The sequence below is a fragment of the Sceloporus occidentalis genome, unplaced genomic scaffold (genome assembly GCF_023333645.1).
Source record: "Sceloporus occidentalis isolate IW3139 unplaced genomic scaffold, rSceOcc1.0.p SCAF_138, whole genome shotgun sequence".
Lineage (NCBI taxonomy): Eukaryota > Metazoa > Chordata > Lepidosauria > Squamata > Phrynosomatidae > Sceloporus > Sceloporus occidentalis.
The window spans coordinates 1,468,326-1,490,251 of record NW_028317118.1 but is presented as its reverse complement, the minus strand read 5'-3'; the positions used below and the strand labels follow the sequence as shown (position 1 = coordinate 1,490,251).

Genomic DNA, 21,926 nt, shown 5'->3' with positions numbered 1-21,926 from the left:
GGGAATGCTTGCATGGAAGAGAGTTGGGTTGGGTATATATACTGTTCAACTCTCTTCCATGCCAGCATTCTCTGAAGATGCCAGCCACAGATGCTGCTGGTGAAACGTCAGGAATAAATTCTTCTGGAACATGGCCACATAGTTTTCTGTGGGTTTTTTGGGCGATGTGGCCATGTTCTGGAAGAGTTCCTTCCTGACGTTTCGCCAGTATCTGTGGCTGGCATCTTCAAAGAAGATACTAAGGAGCACAGATGCTGGCAAAACATCAGGAATTAACTCTTCTGGAACATGGCCACACAGCCTGAAAAAAAGACAAAAAACTATGGATGCCAGCCATGAATGCCTTCGACTTCACAAAAAGTAGAACTACTCAACATCTCCTTTTCCTTGGGTTTCTCCCAAAAGGAAAACAGTGCTCAACCTGAAGAGAATGGAGATGACGATGAAATAGGGGAAATGCAGCACAGGACAGAGAAAGAGATATCCTAGCCACTTTCTTCAATGTCTAGCTCTCACATCCGTAGCTGATGATGGGGAATACAACGGCTTGGAAGAGCCTGACTTTACTGCTCAGTTGTATAGCTTTACACTTTAGGATCTTTTCTGGTTCTTTTGTGGCTGCTCTTCCCATGCTTAAGTCTTCGGATTTATTGACTGCAGTCTCCTTCCTGACTAGATGTTTGATCCAAGGTGCGGAAACTCTTTGACTATTTCAATCTCCTCATTGTGTACCTTGAATTTGTGTATGTCTTCTGTGGTCATTGTTTTTGTTTGTTCAGCAACAAGCCTGCCTTTGCACTTTCGTCTTTGACCTTCCTCCCGAACCGTTCCAACCAAGTCTGTGAGGTTTTCTGCTAGTCGTATGGCACCATCCCCATCTCTTAAGGCTGGTGACTGATGCACATGCGTGTATATGTGTTTGTGCATATATATATATATATATATATATATACACACACACACACAAAATGGCCACCTGGTTGACTGAACTAGTATTCAAAAACTAACATTCTAGTTTGCTATTTATTGTTTATATATTTAATTCTGTATTTATCTCTTTCTCACCATATATATATATATATATATATACACACACACATATGTATATAGACACACATATATACAGTCAACCCTATGGCCAACTTCTGGTGAATGGTGACCCTAAAATTGCCTTGGGCTGCATCCACACTGGAGGTATAACCCGTTTTGGTACTGCTTTCACTCTTTTCAGGCTCAAGGCTCTGGAATTGTGGGAGTTGGAGGTTGTTGTGGGGGCCAGAGCAGAGCTTTAACTCCTTGTGGCTCAAGGCTCTGGAATTGTGGGAGTTGGAGGTTGTTGTGGGGGCCAGAGCAGAGCTCTGCTCCGCTCGGGGCCCCACAACAAACTCCAACTCCCAGAATTCCAGAGCCTTGAGCCACAAGGAGTTAAAGCGGTACCTAACCGGGTTATCTCTCCAGTGTGGATGCCGCCTTGGAGGACCTAGAGAGGTGTTCCCTGAGATAAAAAAACCACAGCCTAGTAGTGTGTTCTTATTATTTGCGGTTCCCCCACTTTCCCGGGGCTCCTGGGTCCCTGACCCCAACGAATGCGGAGGGGCTGCTGTCTGTGTGAGGGAAGGAACGAAGCAGTTTCAACGTTGAGGGCCTTTAAAGGCCTCAACGCGGCCCTGCGCCTCACACTCCTCAGAAGCGCGGGAAGCCTTCCGTCCCACTGCGCAGGCGCAACTACTCCACACTTGCACGCGGCCGACATCTTTCCGCCCTCGCTTGACAGGGCTTTGGGCTCAGGCTCCGCCCCCCGCCGCCACGTTAGTCACGTGAGCGGAAGAGCCGCCTCCTCCTCCACCGTCGGCTAGCAACCGTTGCCAAGGGCCTTTGGCAGCCTCTTGACCACGGAGGAGGCGGAGCCAACGGAGCGGGACCTTCCGAGGCGAAGCGGAGGTAAAACGAGGCCTGGGTTGAACCGCTTTCGTTACGGGAGAGGGAAGAGAAGCGCGAAAACAAGGCAGGCGTTGCCATGGCAATGGCTGCTGGCCAGTGGGGAGGGGGACTGGCCTCCAGTGAGAACCGGTTCCCTCCAGACAGCTTTTGGGCTGCGTCCACACGGCAAAAATAATCCAGTTTGACACCGCTTCCATGCTGGCGAATTCTGGGAACTGAAGTTTGTTGTGGCCCCAGAGTGGCTCGATGCTGGGGAATTCTGGGAGTTGTAGTTTCTTGTGACTCAGTGCTAGGGAATTCTGGGAATTATAGTTTCTTGTGGCCCCAGAACTACAATTCTCAGACTTCCCTAGCATTGAGCCCTGGTAGTTAAAGCGGTGTCAAACTGGATTATTTCTCCAGTGTGGATACAGCCTTAGGACCAAAACACACTGCAGAGATGATCCAGAGTGAGACTGCTTTGACAGCCCTGGCTCACTCCATCCTGGGAACTGTGCTTTTGGGAGACATTGAGCCTCTTGTCAGAGGGCTCCGGGGCCACAACAAACGCCTAATTCCCAGGATTCCCTAGCACTGAGCCAGGGCAGTTCAAGCCGTCTCAAACTGGGTTATTTCTAATCTCACACAGACTCAATTTAACCAAGGCTGCATCCACACTGGAGAAATACTCCAGTTTGGCACCACTTTAACTGCCCTGGCTCAAGGCTATGGAATTCTGGGAGTTGGAGTTTGTTGTGGGGCCTGGAGCTCAAAGCTTGTCCCTCCTACAGGTATTTTGACTGTCATAGTTGCAGAGATCCTTATGCTGCTGGATCCAAAGGGCCTTCAACCCCTTTCTCTTGCTCTTCTTCCAGAGCGTTTTCCGCCTGCCGCCATGAGCGACCAACTGAAGTTCATCGTGGAGAAGCTCAACAAAGAGCCCTTCAAGAGAAACTTCAATCTGATCACGTTTGACTCGCTGGAGTCGATGCAACTGTTGCAGCTGCTCAATGATGTGCTGGGAGAAATTGACCCAAAGGTGAGAAAGCGAAACGTTGAGAGGGTTGCTCCAACAGTCGGCCCTCCACACTGAAGGCTTTGACTTATGCCGATTTGGTTATTGGCACATTTGATCTCTCTAGGAATCTCTAGGTCCTCCAGCATGACTCTGTCGTCATCATCTGCAAAAAATCACGCTGGAGAGATTCCTAGACAGAACACTTCTCTAGGCATTTGTAGGTCCTCCAGCACAATTCTGTGGTCAACTTCCAGTAGATGTTAGTCATATAGTTGCCCTGGAGGACCTAGAGATTCCTAGAGAGGTGTTCTCTTCAGTTAAAAATTGTATATGGTAATTTGTGGTTTTCCCACTTTTTCACAGGGGTCCAGTGCCCATAAACCCCAGCGAATGTGGAAGGCCCACTGTATAAGTTTCAGAGTGTATATTTCAGGATGAATCTTGAGAAAGTTAGTTTTGGGGACTATAATGTTCAGAATCCTCCCGTGACTGGGAATTCTGAGAACTGTCGTCCCAAAAAGTAACTTTTCTTAGCCCTGAAATAAACCCCAAGTATGCTTACTACAGGTTGCCATGATGACCTTCATACATCATGATGACCTTCCTACATACACATACCTTCATACATCCTGGAAGCTCTTGGTTGTCTGACACAGTGGTTCTTAAAATAATAATGGCTTAACATGTGTCCTGATATGTCTGGGGAGGGGAGATTGCTATCATTTTTCATAGGTGCCTTCCTAAACTACTATACAGTGGTTCCTCCACATTCGCTGGGGTTAGGGCTGAAGGACCCCTGTGAATGTGGGAAAAGTGCTAATAAAAAAAAACAATCCTATTCTTTTTACCTAAGGAACATGTGATCCTGAGCTTGCAACTCCCAGCCTAGTGTTGATGGATGATAGGAAGCGCAGTTCAACGACAAGAGGGCTGCTCATTCCACATCTCTGTCTTAGTATATTGGGTCTGAAAGAGCTTCTGTCCAAGACCTTAGTATCATAGAATCATAGAATAATAGACTTGGAAGAGATTGCAAGGGCCATCCAGTCCAACCCCCTACCATGCAGGAAATCCAAATCAAAGCATCCCCAAAGATGGCCATCCAGCCTCTGATTAAAGACCTCCAAGGAGGGAGACTCCACTGCAATCCGAGGGAGTTTGTTCCACCGTTGAACAGTCCTTACTCTCAGGAAAGTCCTCCTAATGTTGAGCTGGAATCTCTTTTCCTGGAGCTTTCATCCATTGTTCTGGGTCTTGTTCTCTGCAGCAGCAGAAAACAAGCTTGCTCCCTCCTCAATATGACATCCCTTCAAATATTTAAACAGGGCTATCATGTCACCTCTTAACCTTCTCTTCTCCAGACTAAACATCCCCAGCTCCCTAAGTCTCTCCTCATAGGGCATGGCTTCCAGACCCTTCACCTTTTTAATTGCTCTCCTTTGGACATGCTCCAGTTTCTCCACATCCTTTTTGAATTGTGGTGCCCAGAACGGGACACAATATTCCAGGTGGGGCCTGACCAGAGCAGAATACAGTGGCACTGTTACTTCCCTTGATCTAGACACTATACTTTTATTGATGTAGCCTAAAATTGCATTGGCCTTTTTAGCAGCCAAAGGGTTCAGATAATGCAAGTACTTTACATATCTCCTCCTTGTCCATCCTTTGTTCTTTTCTTCTCCACATCTGTGCTCTTTTTTCTTTCATTCCCTCAGTTTTTCCTTAAGAAAAGAAAATAGTTATTTTAAAATCATGAAAACAGGATGCGTCCCTCTTTCTGCGCATGGTTACATTTCACTTGAATTAAATGGGACTTACATCTTAGGAAAATTAATAAGATTGGCCTAATAAAGATTTATTTTTCTCTGCCCCTCTTATTTTTTCCCTTTTCACAGAGGGCACACAGCCCTGTGTAAGTTTAACCACCTGTTTCTGAGATAGAATGGTGCTTTGTTAAGATAAGTAATTTTTTTGTTGGTAGAGCACATGGTTTGCATCCAGATGATCAAAATTCAGTCTTTGATATTTCATGGAAGGATTAGAAAAGACTGGTATGAAACCCTGAAGAGCCATTGGTTGTCATTTGAAAGAATTCTGACCAAGATGAACCAATGATCTCACTTGGTATAAGATGGTTTTCTATGACATATGGCAGTTTGATCAGGTTGAAAGAATTCGTGGAAGAAAAGTGATAGGAGTTTAGATGAAGCCTGGCTGGTTATATGTGAAACCTTTTACTTTTGCGCTCACAAAGCCTCAATGGACAGTTAATATCTTTTCTTCTAGGTTTTGTTTTACTTACATTGCAAAGTTTGTCATGTTAATTATAGCTTTGTTATTTTTAAACTTTTCAGCACGCTGTTGACATTAGAGAAGAGTCGCCAGAACAGACAGCTAAACGGATGTTGAGCCTTCTTGGCATTCTTAAATATAAGCCTCCAGGAGGGACCAGTGACTTGTAAGTATTTATGTTCTGTTAGTAATTGTAAAATATAGCCACTAGCAAAGGTATTTAGATCTGTAGACATTTGTAGGAGCAAAAACACGGTATCTTCGCATCCAGAAAACATATTCAGGGGAAGCTGTGTTGGCCATATAGCAAAGTACAATAACTACCAAAATCCATAAGACAGTGATACCTTTATTTGGCCAGCCAAAATGCATAAAATATCTGATGCAAACTTTGACGCTCCGCTTCAAAAACAAAGGGGGCTGTGACTTTACAAAGGGTGGAGACATCTTGGATGTCAGAAGAAGTACCTTTTTGTATTGCTAATGGAATTCAAATTTTATCTCTTGGACTATGAAGTGTTTTATTCTCAGTGCCACACGGTAATGTATTTTGTGCATCTTGGTTAGCCAATCTATTATTATTATTATTATTATTATTATTATTATTATTATTATTTTCTCACATTCCGCCTTTCTCCCAATATAGGGACTCAAAGATCAAAGGTATCACTGTTTTGTGGATTTGGGATGTTAATGTATTTTGCTATATGGCCAACACAGCTACCCTTGAATATGTTTTCTGTTGAGTTTCTTACAATCTTAATGGTATGCAGATCTCAAAGGAAAAAAGTATTGAGAAAGTCAACCTGATTTAATGTCAGTGGACATGATTAGGACTTTGCTGTACTTTAGCTGCTCCTCTTCTTTGTTCAGAAGCAGCCTGTGTTCTTTATATTGGACACTAGAGGGCACTAGTGTTCTAGCATTGAGTGCCCTCTGCCTTGAGCTTGCAGTCTAAAACGGGCAGCGTGGATTCAGATGACCAAGTTGAAGACCAGGGTTGCTTGGTAGAATTTTACTAAAGAGTAACTACAGCCATACATGTAGGGAATTAGTTGCATGTGCTAGCGAGGACCACAGGCTGGATCTGATGCTTTGTGTATTCTCTACACACTTCCATATACAGTTGTCCCTCTGTTTTTCTGGAGTAGGAATCCGCATCCCTTGCCCATTTGCGGGTGCCAAACAGAGGGGGACAAAATGGGGCACACGCTACCGTTCAAGCCAATGGGGCTTGAATGATAGCGATTTTCTATTTTTGCGGGGGGTCCGGAACAGACCCCCCCACAAAAACGGAGGGGCGACTGTAGTTCTAGGGACATGATATGTGTCTGGTCTTTGCAGCTAACCAGGTTTCCTTGCATGGAGATGCAGAAAATTTTAAATTGGAAAAAGTGGTAATTTCTGCTCGAAGCCTAGTTGTCTGAAGCCATGCACAGAGATAGCCAAAGTTGTTGGAAATGGGTAAATTGCTTTGACCAAGGAACAGTAAAGTATGAATGAGGAAACTGGCAGCATAGAAACAAAAAACCATCTGAGAAATGTGAGTTTTATGGAGGAGGAGAACAGATAGGTGGCTTGATGTGTGGAGAGTAAGGTGATAAACAGGTAACATGACATGAACCAGAGTAAGATGGGAGAAGTGGAGAAAGGTGTAAGCATGGCATTTGTTCCAAAGCAGGGAAAGATTAAATTAATACCAACTTAAAGGGTCTACAATAGACCAGTCGGATACATTTTCTGACATTTCCCATCCCTGAAACGTCTTGTTCTTCTGGATTAAACTGGAAGTGTACTTAACCCTTATACCTGATAAACATTATTTTCTTTAAAGTGGCAGAATAAAAAACTAACACCCTTGCCCTGTGAAAGGTAGCAGCTTAGCTAAGTGATAGGGCACCTGCTTTGCATTCATTATATTCTAGATTTAGTCCCTGGGATCTCCAGTTGAAAATATGAGAGGGAACATGAAAACATTCCTTTGCAAGAGTTCCTGTCACTTAGAATACAATACTGAACTAGATAGACAAAACATGGCCTGTCTTATGACCAGTTTCTATGTTCTTGTATTCGTCAGAAGAGGTCATTCTGCTGCATGAGTCACTGCTTTTGCTTTCGCGTCACTGCAAGGAAGCAAGGCTAGTCCAAAGCAGTGACTCATGCAGAGAGGCAACATGTAGCCTGCTTTAAATGCAGGAAATTAAGTGTTTTCTGCCTTGAAATAGATTGAGAGACCCACTCATACACGTTCTGGGGCAATAATAGATTGGAAGAAGGCAAGGCCTGAGCAATGACCCATGCAGATAGCAAGTAGTCACCTCTCTGCTTTGGGCTCACGAGGAACTTTAATTATGAAAAGCATTTCTCATAGCACACAATTTAGGAATGACTCAGTTATGAGAATGCCTCATGATGCAAGCAATCTGTCAGCCATGACTTTCAGTAGGTAGCCACAGGCAAGCTCCTGTCTCTGGTAGCGTCTCCTGTGTGCAGTGTGAGTGTCAGGAGTCAAAACCTTCTGGTACTTCGGTGGCATGCCAAGTGAAAAGTAAACACAGCTGGACTGGAGCTGAAGTGTTGCCAGTATCTGTCCACAGCTGGGCTCAAAACCTGGGAAGAGTGAGAAGAGAGGGGAGCAGCAGCAACAGGTAGAGATTCTTGGAAAGGCGGAATAGGCAAGCATGCTGGACAGGGCCTTTGAGGGTTTGATGCCACAACTCTGAAGCACCCTCTCCAGTCAATGCTGCTGTTTGGTGTATGGTGACATGCTTGTTTGTGAAGCATGTCACCATACACCAAACAGCAGCATTGGTGGCAGATTGAATTTATGTGCAGTTGCTAGATATTTTAATTTTCTTTTTTCTGTAATGCCTATTTGAAATCTCACACTGCCGCTGCTCTGTTTTTTCAAGTCTTGAGAACGGTTTATAAGCTGCCTTCTCAAGGCTTTTTGGGTCTGAAAAGTAGAATGAAAAATGGTGTGAATTAAATTTCCATCAGCTGCAGACCTCTACGCAGCCTAAATACCCTAAAGGCACCAGATCAATTTGAACTTGGAAGCTAAGTAGGGTCAGCTCTTGTTAGTACTTGAGTGGGAGACCACCAATGAATACCAGGTGCTGCAGGCTGTTTTTCAGAGGAAGGCTCTGGCAAAACCACCTCTGGGTATTCCTTGCCTAAGAAAACCCTATGAAATTCATGGGGTTGTCATAAGTCGGCAGGGGGCTTGAAGACACGCAGACACATAGCAACAACAGACCTGCTGGCCACTGTGAGGAAAGGTTGAAATGTGCTTTGAGCATTCGAAAAAATACCAAGTAGATACTTTAGTGTTATTGTCAATCCTCTGATGAATTAAAAAGTCCACTACTTATGTTTGCTCCACGCTTCTTTTCTTTTGGAAGAGCCTGATATAGGGATTTTATTACTGTTATTTAGGAGTACATTTCGCCAAGGTTTAGTGATTGGAAGTAAGCCTGTCATCCATCCCGTGTTGCATTGGCTCCTTCAACGGACAAATGAGCTCAAGATAAGGGCATACCTTGCCCGTTTTCTCATCAAAGTGGACGTGCCGGCTGAGTTCCTTCAGGATGATACTGTGGCTGATACTAATAGACAGGTAGCATTTGCTATGTATTTCTTACACAAGTTATGCTTCATTACTAACCTCCTGGTACCTTCTACTAATAAACTCTCTGGGTTTCCCCCTGTTTCTCTGGATGAACTCTCTATGCTGCTAAATTCTTCCAAACCTACTACCTGTTCTCTTGATCCTATTCCCTCTCGTCTCCTAATCTCTATAGCCCCTTCTCTTCTGCCCTCGCTCCTCTATATCTTTAATCTCTCTCTCTCTATGGGTTCCTTCCCTTCTGACTTCAAACATGCTCTCATTTCCCCAATTCTGAAGAAACCCTCTCTCGACCCCTCTTCTTTGTCTAGCTATCGTCCAATTTCTCTTCTTCCTTTTCTTTCTAAGGTCCTAGAACGGGTTGTTTATTCTCGCTGTATTAAGTTTCTTGAAGCCAACTCCATCCTAGACCCTTTCCAGTCTGGCTTCTGCCCACGGCACTCTACAGAAACAGCCCTCACCAAGATCTCAAACGATCTCTTGCGGGCCAAGGCAAATGGCCTCTACTCTATTCTCATTCTTCTTGATTTGTCTGTGGCCTTTGACACTGTGGATCACTGTCTCCTGGTTGATTTACTTTCTGACCTTGGGTTCTCCGGCTCTGCTCTCGACAGGTTTAAATCTTACTTGTCAGACAGATCTTTTGCAGAGGTCACGGGTGGTCAGACTTCGTCCTCTGTTCCCCTATCTGTTGGAGTTCCCTAGGGCTCTGTCTTGGGTCCCCTTCTGTTCTCTCTATACACACTGTCCCTAGGTAAACTCATCAGTTCTTTTGGTTTCTCCTATCATCTGTACGCCGACGACACTCAGCTGTATCTCTCCAGCCCTGACCTTTCTCCAAGGCTTGAACAGCAAGTTTCTTCTTGTCTGACTGCCATCTCTCAGTGGATGCGGCTTCGGCGCTTGAAGCTCAACATGTCTAAGACTGAGCTTCTTGTCTTTCCACCTAAACCCACCCTTCACTATTCCTTTTCTGTTTCTGTTGATGACACTTCTATTCAACCGGTTCATCAAGCCCGCAGTCTTGGCTTCATTTTTGACTCTTCTCTGTCATTTGTTCCCCAGATCCAGGCCACCGCCAAGGCCTGTAGATTCTTTCTCCACAACATTGCCAAGATCCGTCCATTCCTCTCAGCCTCTACTGCCAAGACTCTGGTCCATGCCCTAGTGGTTTCACGACTATATTATTGTAACCTTCTTCTGACAGGACTTCCTCTTTCACACCTCCATCCTTTAATCTCTGTCCAGCATTCAGCTGCCCGTATTGTCACATCCGCTCGCCGCTTTGACCATGTTTCTCCTCTTTTATCCTCCCTTCATTGGCTCCCCTTCCCCTTCAGCATCCGGTACAAGCTTTTATTATTGACTTTCAAAACCCTCCATGGATTGGCCCCTCCTTACTTATTTGACCTTCTTTCTCCTTACATTCCTACTCGCACCCTCCGCTCTTGTAGTCAAGGTCTCCTGTCACAGTGTAGGACTACCACTGCCCCCTCCCGAATTGTTCCCTTCTCGCTTGCTGCCCCTTACTCCTGGAACCTTCTTCCCCCACATGCACACCTCATCACTTCTCTACCCAGTTTCAAAACTGAATTAAAGATTATATTGTTTAGAGAAGCATTCCCAGAGGTGAGCCCCTCTCTGACCCAGGAAGCCTCCTTTTAACCATCCATTAAGAAGCCAAGCCCTTCCTCCAGTTGATCTGCCTTGGTCCAGGCCTCGGAGGTGGAGAAGAACTGCTGGACCTGATCCCATTCCCCACCACCACTCCCCTCTCCTTTTGTGTCGTGTCTTCTTAGATTGTAAGCCTGAGGGCAGGGAACCGTCTAACTAAAAGATTATATGTACAGCGCTGTGTAAATTTACAGCGCTTTATAAATAAAGGTTAATAATAATAATAATAATAATAATAATTATTATTATTATTATTATTACTGTGGCCTTCTGGCATCTACTCCCAGTCTGGAATTCCCTTTTAGTGGAGGCTAGTCTAGTCCCTTCCTTGTTGTCCTCCTTCTGGCAGGCAAAGATTTTTAATTCAGCCAACCTTTTGGCAACTGTTCGGCTGCTGAGGAAGGGGCTTTTGGGGGGTGGGTTGTTGTATTTTGTAAATAATCTTTTGCTGCTCTGCCTTTTAAATTGCTTTTCATTACTTGGTGGTCATTTTCGTATAATCCGTTTAATACTACAAATTACTGTGGCGCTAGCTGCATCTGTTTTAATCATGTTGTGGGCTATCTTGAGTCCCATTCCTATGAGAAAGGGAGGATACACATGAAATAAATAAATTCAAGCAGGGAGATATTTGCTGGCAAAGATGGAGAAAAAGCCTTGTTAAATATTGCCTTTTGACTGCATTCTGAAAGATGGACATTGCTAAGATATGCCAGGCTATTTTATATCTATCTGCTGTTTTATTATGAAATGTTGTGAGGCCTGGTAGATTTGCATCTGCTTGCATAAAGGGTGATTCTAACATGAATGACGTATGGTTTAGTGCAGAATGATCTTGCTCTGATTTCCCCAGTTGTCAGCCTACTCCTTTTTGTTACCTCCTGGGGTGTCTTAAACCTCTGCCATCAATTATAATCTCTGTACATTGCTGGCACAAAAAAACTGAAGCTCCATCCATGTTATTTTGTATTGGGTGGAATGTATGTAAAATGGCAGTAGAAGTAGCATATGGCCTTGGTGTTTCTTCAGGTGCATTCAGTTTGCCAGACAAAGCAGCAGAAAGCACCCTTGCCTCACATGGAAGTTAAAGCTCAGTTTTTCCCCCACTGACAATATCCAAATTTATAATTAAAATAACTAAACAAAAGCTGCCTTTTGAGAAAGGAATGCAGCTTGTATGTTTGTACAGCGTGTGCCACTCCTAATTTGTATAAAGATACAACTCGGCAGTTTCCATTATGTAAAATGTGTTCCAATAATCTACTGGCTTATCCAAAATAGAAACTGTAATAATACACCACGCTAAAAACAATATGACCATGTGAGGTTGTTTAAATGGTTGTTTAAAGTGGCTAAAGAGCAATGCTGATTTTACCTGATTATTTCTATGTGCAATATTTTATTTTATGACCAGAGATTAACTATCCTGGCTGTTGTTCACTGCAAATGTTTATTTTGTGTGTCTCTTTGCTAGATGCTCATTTGCCAGAAATCACAGAACAAATATGATCTATACATAGCTTCTCAGTCCTGCTGCAGTTTGCAAGACAGATTAATTCAGTGAAGTGTTGTCTATCTACTGGTCTGCTCACTTGTCATAGTTTTGATCACTGAGAATGTAAACGATAGTGCCAATAATTCATTAGCTAATAGCACTGGCTTTAAATGTTCTCTCTCTCTCAATTTCTTGTAGTATGAAGAGCTGATGGAAGTCTTCAAAAACTTACATAAAGAATGTGAACAGCTCAAGACCTCTGGTTTCTCTACGGCAGAAATCCGGAGGGTAAAAGAAATTCCTAATTTTTAAAAAAGCTTTAATCTGTTTTTTTAATTACTGGTTCATGAATTACTTGATTACCATGAAAATGAATGGAAGAAATGTTATTTTTATAACACCAGGCAGATAGATGAACTTTGAAAACCCTCCAGCATGGCAGCAAAGTTGGCAGAATAGTGGTGGCAAGCGTTGGGTGTAAAACCCCAAGGTAGAGTTGCAAGAGGAGCAGTGCTAGCCCCCTACTGCTGGAAGTTGCCTATCCCCACTTTTTCCTTTACGACAAGGTTGGAGTTGTGCCACACAGGCAGACAAGGATGGTGGATGGAGCCATGGCCTACCTTTTCATTTCTTCCTACCCTGGGAAGATTGCTAGGAGGGTTTACCCTTACCTAATAATCTGCCCCTTGCCGCCTCATGATCCTAATGCAAAGAAGATTGGTGTTTTCCAGCTACTATTAGCAGAGAAATAGCAGTCAATCATTCCTGATATGAAGGAGGTAAAAGCCTCCCTACTCAGCCACAGTCCTGATCAAGGCTCAGTTTATTTTCTCTATCATTGCAGTTATTCCAAACAGGAGAAGGGCATGGACAGCCCATCACTGTTGGAAAGAAGATTGTAAAGATGTATGCAAAATGTACTATACTAAACATATACATAGGGCACAATTCAGCCACTGTTAAGTACACTGTTCAATCACTGCAGTTTAAGTGCTTAAATCTCCCCATTTGAAATCAGTGGTGTTAAATAGTGCTTAACGTTGGATCCCAGTTCATTTCAGAGAAGAAATCTTTATTCATGATAACTGAGGGAGGCTTGTGTGGTGCCTGTGTTGCTATCTTTTCAGCACCATGGAAAGACATTTTAGGCTTCAAAAATGAGCTGCTTTTATCTATTATTATTATTATTATTATTATTATTATTACTAGTCTTCAAAATTTTGCTTCTGTTTTGCAGTGGATGTTGATATAGAGTATATATCTCAAATTCCCTGGGTACATTATTTGAGAGCAGGATATGAATGTATTGCTTAAATGTGGTGACACAGAACTTTCAAAATGATTCTGTTGGTAGTAATTCAAAATTATAGGGGGAAAAATCTCAAATTGTGAATTTGCTATAAATGTTGCTACTTTCTAGGACATCTGTGCTATGGAGGAAGAGAAAGATCAACTCATGAAGAGAGTGGAGCGTCTTAAGAAGCGGGTAAGTGAGGAGTAAGGCTGTGGCATTTGGTGTCATCCTTGGCTTGCAAGTTTGATGAAGGAATGCAAACATGGATTAAGGTTAGCATGCCGCTTGCTTTGAGAAGGAATCAAATAGCAAACTGGAGGAAATTGAATCTTCCCTAGGCAGCAATCTAAAACCTTTAAAGACCTTGAGCCCAACACTTCAGTGTCAGCTCCAAGAAATACTGTCTATGAGGAAGGAAGTGTGGTGTGAATCTGTGAGACACCCGATCACTATAATTGATTTCTCCGCTATGTAGTAGTTAACTTGTCCTACTTACCCTTGTTTTACTGTAGGTGGAGACAGTTCAGAATCACCAGCGAATGCTTGAAACAGCTAGACAGCTTCGAGTAGAGAAGGAGAGAGAAGACTCTCTCGCCCAGCAGAAACAAGAACAGAAAAATCAGGTATATATGCAGAAGTGAAGCTACTAAAATAATCAGTTTTAAAACAATTAAAACCTAAACTCATTCCAATTATTAATTTAAATAAACCTATAAATAAAATATTTTAAAAAGTTTAAAATCTGTTCTGCTTTATAAAATAACACTGATAAATTTATAAGGCACATTATTGGGTGATGGCACTCTTATTTTACGGACACCTTAAGGTTGTTTTCAATATGGATTTTCTGTCTAGACTGTGGAAAAATGGGGGTGTGTTGGATGAAAACTGGGTGAGCAAAGTTAGGCCCACCAAATGTCCTTCATCACTAGACTATGACTGTGTTGGTTAGGGCTGATAGAAATTGCAGTTCAGTAACATTTGGAGGGCTGCATTTTGCCCACCTGGATGAGAATCCATATATATTTCCGCAGCTGGAGACAAAAATGTGGGAGACAATTACCTCTTGGTGCCCTGCTTGTCAAGGGCATGTTACGGGAACAGGTTGTGGCCTAGATGAATAGGTGTGCTGCTAAAGCACTAGAGCCATTGGCTGTATTGCCTAGCAGATTCTGAGAGTTGTGGTCTAGCAGAGGAATGTTCAAAAGGGCTTTGTTGTACATTATCTTCAACATTAAACTCTTGGTGCCTTGACTAACTGATTTTGGTATGCTCCTCTAAGGGCAGTGAACCAGGGCCAGCCCTATAATTAGGCAAAGTGAGGCAGCTATCTCAAGCAGCATATACTGGGTGTAATGTAAGAGGAGCAAATAGTTACTTACTTAATTTGTCATGATTGCATTTTACTGTCCAGGAGTGGGAGGAATGCTTGAGTATTCTTTGTCTCATACACTAAAATGTCTTGGCTGACTTTGTATATTATGCACCTAGACCTAGAGACAGCTAGGTATCATGGCTGAACCTCCTGTGTTCGCATCTCTTGTCCTCTCCAAGAGAAATTTAACTGTGTGTCTGACTAATATAATCCAAAGATTTATTTGTTCAACCCACCTAATAATTCCTGCCTTCGGTTAATTCAGTAGTATAACAGGTTGTAGCATTTTTATTGCCAGATCTGCTGTTGATAGAATGCTTTCTTGCTACTTCCCCTTAAAGACTAAGGAAAGGGCACATTATGTGCACTCCCGTCCCCTTCAGTATAGTTTGCATAGATATTTCCTCCCATTTTGCATTATTGTGTTGTATGAGTATGTATTTCCAGAGATTAAGCTTATTAATAGATCTGTGCATATTTTCTAAGCTGTTTCATGCAGAGCAGAGGCTGCAAAGAATCCAACTCCAGCTCAAGGATATGCGTCATGCAGCCGTGGATTCAAAGCCAGAAAGTAAGTAGGAGTTCTAAAATGTTTCTCCCCTCCTCTTCTAGTGCCAAAACTCACAGAAGGACATTTTTAAAAGCCAGAGAAAGATGTAATTTATACCCTCCTGAATTTATATTTTCATTTTAAAGGTCTAGATTGATCGAAGTTTAGGTGCTGGATATTATTTAGATGTGAACGCTCATGATATTCGTGACCAACAACTTCATTGTTCATAATTTTATGTTCAATGTTTTTGACTTCTAAAACGAAGCCAAAGTGTGGGCAATAGCATCTATTGATAGGGACCTTTCATAGAATCATAGAATCATTTCTTTATGATTTTGTCACTTGCTAAAGCAATATGTACATAGATGGGTTTTGAACAGTAAGAGAAACAAGGACGGAATCCGTTTGAGGCAGTCAATAGAATTCTCGTTCGTGAGTTTTGTATCGTGCGTTATCTGAATCAGTGTTTATTTTTGCATATTGTGTTTTAATTTGCAAGCTTTTTTGTGAGCAAGGGCTTTCTTGACTCTTGTTCTTATCGATCCATGTAAGTGACTCTGGGAGCTTTTTAATCTGGCGAGAGGAGAAAAAATACATAGAATAAAGAAAAGATACAAGTGGGGAATGGTGAATTGAAGTACAGGGACTCTGAGAATTCCAGAGTGTATTGAACAGGGTGTTTGTTTTTAAAGCAGGTTGGTCCTGCAGCTGGAACTGCTAAGCCCTTTTGGACCACAGCTAGCTTATAAGCTCCCTGCTTACCCTAATCCATGTTTGTTATCTTACTGATTCTACTCACTTTCTCCCTTCACAACTGGATTCTAATTTTTATATGCAATAATTGTAGTGATGGGTGGGCAGGCGGGGGGCTATGTGATTTTTGCCATTGGTTGAAAACAGTACTCATGTTGGAATGTCACATAAATGTCGTCACTTTAATCACATTTGGATTATGTTGTAGGAAACAATAGAGGCTTCTAGTACAGAGCAGTTTTGACTCTAGATTTTGGACATTCCGCATGACTATGTGAATATACAATTAAAAAGGAAGAGCTAAAGCCCTGAAAGAAAATATTGCTCTTAAGAGTTCCAGAAACTTTTTTCAAACAGATGAAGGCACTGCACTGATTGCATTGCACTGTTTTTAAAGTTCTGTAAAGTAGTGAGCATGATTTTTCCTCTTTGGGTCTTCCTTACAAGAACTGTTGGTCAAATTGCACCCTAAATAAGTTAAATAGCAGTTAGATAAAATCCACAGAAAATTAAAGCACCTTGATATCTCATTTATTTCAATAGGGAATGTATAAGCAGCTGAATGAATTTATGGTGCTCCAGAGAGTTTCAGTTTGTCTGGGTTGTGCTGATCTTTCTTTCTTACAAAGCAGAATGAATTTGCAGTTTCTATCATTTTTATTATTTATTTTTTTGAGCCTTGGATATGAAACACTACAGTGACCACCAAGACAACGTAGTGGAAAGCCATAACTCATGCTTTGCTCAACAAGATAGGCCTCATTTTGCTTTAATCTTGGAAATGTCTCACCCACTGGGTCGCCATGAGTCGGAGTTGACTCGCTAACAACAACAACAACAACAACAAACAGTTCGCTCTGCCTTAAGTTCCATTTGAAATCTATGTAATTTTAGTGCATTCCACACTTTCTGGGTTGCATCTTTGAATTTGATTATTCGATGGCCTGATACAGACAGGCCAAAATAAAGCTGCTTCGAGTCACTTTGGAGGTATGCTGTTTAAATGATACATGCGTCCCAAGAGTCCAGAAGCCGCACCAAAGCCACGCTCCAGTCCTAAGGACTAGAGTGCAGCTTTGGTGCAGCTTCCAGACTCTTAGGACGCATGCATCATTGAAACACCATACCTCCAAAGTGACCTGAAGCAGCTTTATTTTGGCCTGTCTGTATAGGGCCAAAGAATCTCAGCAATATGTGTTTGTGCACAAGCTAAAAGCACAGAGGAAAGTAGATCTCAGAAGAAATGTGCCTTTGACTTAAGCCATGCTGGAGGCAAAGTTGTTTGGGTGTATGCATTTGTCATCCTACATGCTTGGAAAGGCACTGAAATTTCTAGCTGGGGCAAGTTCATTATTGTAGGCTAGCAAAGAAGAATGCCTAGTTCTCACATGCCTGAGCAAGCCAACAATGCTTCCTGAATCTTTCTTACAACAACAAAAATATCAGAATGGAAAGCATGATGAATAGCTATTAATAGCCTTTCACATCTAAATATGCTGTTGGCAAAACGGAACTTGAATAAGCTTAAGGTCTGGAACCAAACAATTGGTACAATCTATATACGCAGAGATTCTATATTTTTTTTCCAAGACTGGAATGCCCTGAAGTGCTCTTTAGTCCTTCTCCTCTAGCCTAAAAAAATGGTCAATGGCTGGGTTCTTTGAATAAATGCAAGAAGCTGAAAGAAAAAATACAAAAGAACTGAATAACTTATTTTCCCATGTGACTAACCTCACAGAGTTTGGGAACATGTCACTATTTTTGTGCAGCTCCCAAAATTGGCCAACAATCCATTTTTTGCCGTGTACATTTCATGAGTCAGTTTTTGTGTTTTAACTTTTTCTCTCTTTTTTCTAGCATTATCAAAAATGGTTTTTGATTCTAGCATTATATTGGAGTGCAGGTCTCAAAAATGGTTTTTGAAGACTCTTTTAAGAAAGTATAAATATTTCTTCCACCGTGTTTCCAACACTTTAATCACCAACAGTGCCACAATTTAACCCTAACAAGCCACAATAACATTGCATTGGAAAATAACCAGTTTATTTTTGAAAAGCAGGAAAAACTTGCTATTATAATATGAGTAGCCATGGAAGAGAAAGCCTTTCTACATAGTTTCAGAGGCTCCCCAGGGCAGTGATAAAATTGTTGTGTTTCTGGGCCTTGAGCTCTTCATCCATGGTTGGAAGTAATTGGGACAAATTTTGGACACAGTTTGTGGAGTGCATTCGTGGGATCTGTTTGGAAACACACAATTCAGTGTATGCACAAGCTGCTACACATTGCTTCCACATTTTTCCACAGGGCTTGTGAAAGTTTTGTCTTCTAAGTTTTGAGCTGATGTTGTCGTGGCAACATCACAACATCACAAACTGTCACAAATTCATAGCCTGTTTAGAAAGGAAGACTAATTTGACTTGCAGTGTTGTATGCTACTAGGTTGTGTGTTTATCCCCACACAGTATAAATTGCAACTCGGGAGACTCGCTTCTTATTAGCTGGCACAGAAATTAATGTAATTGACTGCTAAATAGCTGGCTTAAATTACAGTTATTACAGTATGAAACCAAATCACCCTCCTTGTTGCTTTGTTTAGTCATACATTGATGTGACGGTGGGTTATTTTGTTTTCTTAGGCTTAATGACGAGACTGGAAGAGGAAACAAAGTTCAATACATACTTGGTCTCTGAAAAATTTCCTAGAGAACTGGAAGAAAAGAAGCAGTCACTTTACCTCTTGCAGAAAGTGGTTGCAGAGCCAGCAATGAGCCAGTCTGATCTCAGTGAGCTTGAAACCAAAGTATGTTGATGGTGGGGACTTTCCATTCCCATGTTTATTGGCTGAAAAAAGCATGTCACTATTAACAAGTAGAGTTCAAATCATTTATTTCCATTTAGATAACCACTGACTGTTTTTAAACAGCTCGTTCTTTCTATGCAGGCAGTTGTCTCAATTGCTTTACACATCTGGTAGGGTTTGGTTTGCATCTGATGGAAAACACTTGTTTGTACTTGGCTATGTTATGGGCAAAGATAGTGGTGTGCATCCTCTTAATGGTAGAAGATGCCACTTTTGTTTGTACTGCTGTGAACGATTGGAAGCTATCATATCATGCTCATAGCAGCTGAGGTGAGAGTAGCATGCATATAGTTGCTCACAGGACTTTTCTGAGGGGCAGCCATGTTAGTCCACTGCAGCAAAAGTAACAAATAGACTGATAGTGCCTTAAAAACTAAAGTGTTTTATATAGCATTAGCTTTTGTGGCTTGCAGTCCACTTCATCAGATATATGGCTTTTTGCTTCAATAGGTACAAGTGTGCCTGTGCCATACGTGGGTGCACTATATATGCGGCTTCCAGCTTATGCTGAAGCTGGGTAGCAATACAATGAATTGTGCGTGCACCCAAGCTCTATTATATTCAATGGGGCTCAAGCATATGCGTTTTTCACCTTACGTGGGGGTCCGGAACGGATCCCCTGCATAAGGTAAGGGTCCATTGTAGATTGTTATACACATACTTGGATGGGATAGTAAGTGGAAGGATATTTTCAGCACCGTGAGAGGGAACTGAAACACAAAAAATACGAAGAGTGATTGCTACTTTTAACGGTGGTCTTTAGACAGGTTGGTTACCAACACAGACATTTTTGAACTGGTGAACTGAACTTTTCTTTACAGTGGATGTGATCAGGCTTGACATGCATTCTCCCAGCTTGTAGTCAGAGTCTGGATCTCTTACATCTCATATTCTCTCCACTATGTCCACCAGTGTTGTAACTGGTTTTTAAATCAGAAGGAAATTACTTTTAAATTCTCCTTCATTTTTTTCAAAAAACCTCCAAGCTGCTCATTAAATATCTCTACAAAGACATTACTCAAAGCTAATTAGGGAAATGATATTACTCATTTGGGTTAGGCATTTGAAAAAGTTCATTTCTTCACAATCTTATGTGTTGGTGTAAAGTTCCCGGGGGACTTGCAGTGAAGAGTAGAATTAGGTCCCAGATATTTTTGTGGTAATGACTGCAGTGGCATGAGAGGAATGGTGCTCATATGTAAGACGGCCCTTCTTTTTAGATTTTCCTGAGACAGTAATGTTACAGATTATTTAACGGTAAATGTTAATGTAATAATTCACCACCTTTATGGCAGCATTTGAAACCTTGAAGGTGGAGCCTGTTAAGGGTCACCAATGTCTTTAATTGCAGTATCATCTTTTAATTGCCATGGGGAAATCTAGAAATGGGTAATACAGACTATGAAATTTACACATAGCTGATCTTGTATAGGTTCCAGATATGCTTTGACATTTATTAGACATATGGAGAAGTAGCTAAGGAACATCCTGTATTTCTAGCTCTGTGGGTTAGCACATCTTTATACCCTTCTCTGTTGGGATCACAGAGTTTGTTTTTCTCATGGAGCTGTGATGCACTAGTGTTATAGAAAAGCAGAGCTGTTCTAAGAGAAATGTGCATGTTTGTGTGCAGCATGCATGCATACAAACGACTCCTGTAGCGCCTTTGAGATGAACGGAAAGAAAGTCTGCTTGCACCTAATGAAATAGACCCAATCTACAAAAGCTTATGCTACAGACATCTTTCTCTCAGTTCATCTCAAAGGTGCTGCAAGAATCCCTTTGCATACTGTTCCAAACTATCATGGCTTTGAATGTGCGTGTGCGAATTCATTATTCCATTTATGTTTGTATTTTTTAAAAAGTATTGTTAGATAATGCAAACTGTTAGAATGTTGGAATTACAGTTTCAGCAATGAGCTAAACTGGATAGATGACCACTATTGAGCTAAACAGAATTCTAATTAATTCTAAATCAAAGTACAGATTGAATCTCTCTTACCTAAAATGCTTGGGACCAGATTTTTTGGGAATTCTTTGGATTGTAGAATACCCGTATAATGAGAGGTCTCAAGAGATGGGATCCAAGTCTAAACACAAAGTTCATTTATGTTTCGTATACACCTTATACACATAGCCTGAAGGTAATTTTATACAATATTTTAAATAGTTCTGTGCAACCATCACAAAACAAAGGTGTCACTGTCCTTTATTTTGTGATTGCTAACCACCTTCAAGTCGATCCCGACTCATGGCTCCCTATCCTCCGTTGCTCTGCTTAGGTCCTGTAAATTCATCCCCATGACCTCCTTAATAGAGTCCATCCATCTAGCATGTGGTCTTCCTCTCTTACTAAATTCCTCTACACTTCCTAGCATTATTATCTTTGCCAGTGAGGCATGCCTTCTCATGATGAGGCCAAAGTATGACAACCTCAACTTTATCATCTTAACCTCCAGGGAGATTTCAGGCCTGATCTGTTCTAGGAGCCTTTTATTTGTCTTTTTTAAGCTGTCCATGGTATCCTCAGCACTCTTTTCTAGCACCACGTCTCAAATAAATTGATTTTCCTCTTATTTGCTTTCCTCACTGTCCAGCTCTCATGTTCGTACATGGTAATAAGGAATACAATGACTTGTACAACTCTAACTTTCGTGCTTGGTTGTATCTCTTTACACTGTCTTAGCGTAAAGTATTTTGGAATTCTTGATAAGGAAGATTCAACCTATATATAATGATAGTTGGTTTCAAGACCCTTTACCATCTTAAACAACTGTTTTTGAATAACTGTTTCACCTTTTTTTAATCATTTTTAAAAATATGAATATTTAATTTTTAAAACATTTGTAAACAAACGTTTTAGCTTTATATATTTTTTAAATTACTGTAAGCCACCTTGAATCCTATCTTGGGAGAAAGGTGGGATATAAATGCAAATAAAAAAATAAATATACCTACTCTCCCTGTCTTTTTCCCTGCCAAAGCTTGGGAAATGTCAGGATGCTGCTGTCTAGTATTAGGATTGCTCTGCTATTGTCGTTCGATTGCTACCACTCTTGTTGGC

General features: G+C 41.6%; 1 protein-coding gene across 3 annotated transcripts in view; it reads left to right on the top strand.

The window, feature by feature from the left end:
* The first annotated feature begins 1,778 nt into the window (after positions 1-1,778).
* LOC149281156 (intraflagellar transport protein 81 homolog) overlaps positions 1,779-21,926 on the top strand; it is a 45,701-nt gene continuing 25,553 nt past the window's right edge. For 2 of the 3 annotated variants that reach the window (XM_089499653.1, XM_089499651.1), the window contains exons 1-9: positions 1,779-1,941; positions 2,796-2,959; positions 5,293-5,396; positions 8,669-8,849; positions 12,226-12,315; positions 13,448-13,513; positions 13,834-13,944; positions 15,183-15,267; positions 18,639-18,802. In XM_089499653.1, the coding sequence (XP_089355779.1) occupies positions 2,816-2,959; positions 5,293-5,396; positions 8,669-8,849; positions 12,226-12,315; positions 13,448-13,513; positions 13,834-13,944; positions 15,183-15,267; positions 18,639-18,802 (945 nt within the window). In that variant the 5' untranslated portion in view covers positions 1,779-1,941; positions 2,796-2,815. Of the gene's footprint in view, positions 1,942-2,668; positions 2,712-2,795; positions 2,960-5,292; positions 5,397-8,668; positions 8,850-12,225; positions 12,316-13,447; positions 13,514-13,833; positions 13,945-15,182; positions 15,268-18,638; positions 18,803-21,926 lie in introns of those variants that run through there. The other variant, XM_089499652.1, reaches the window with a different exon arrangement.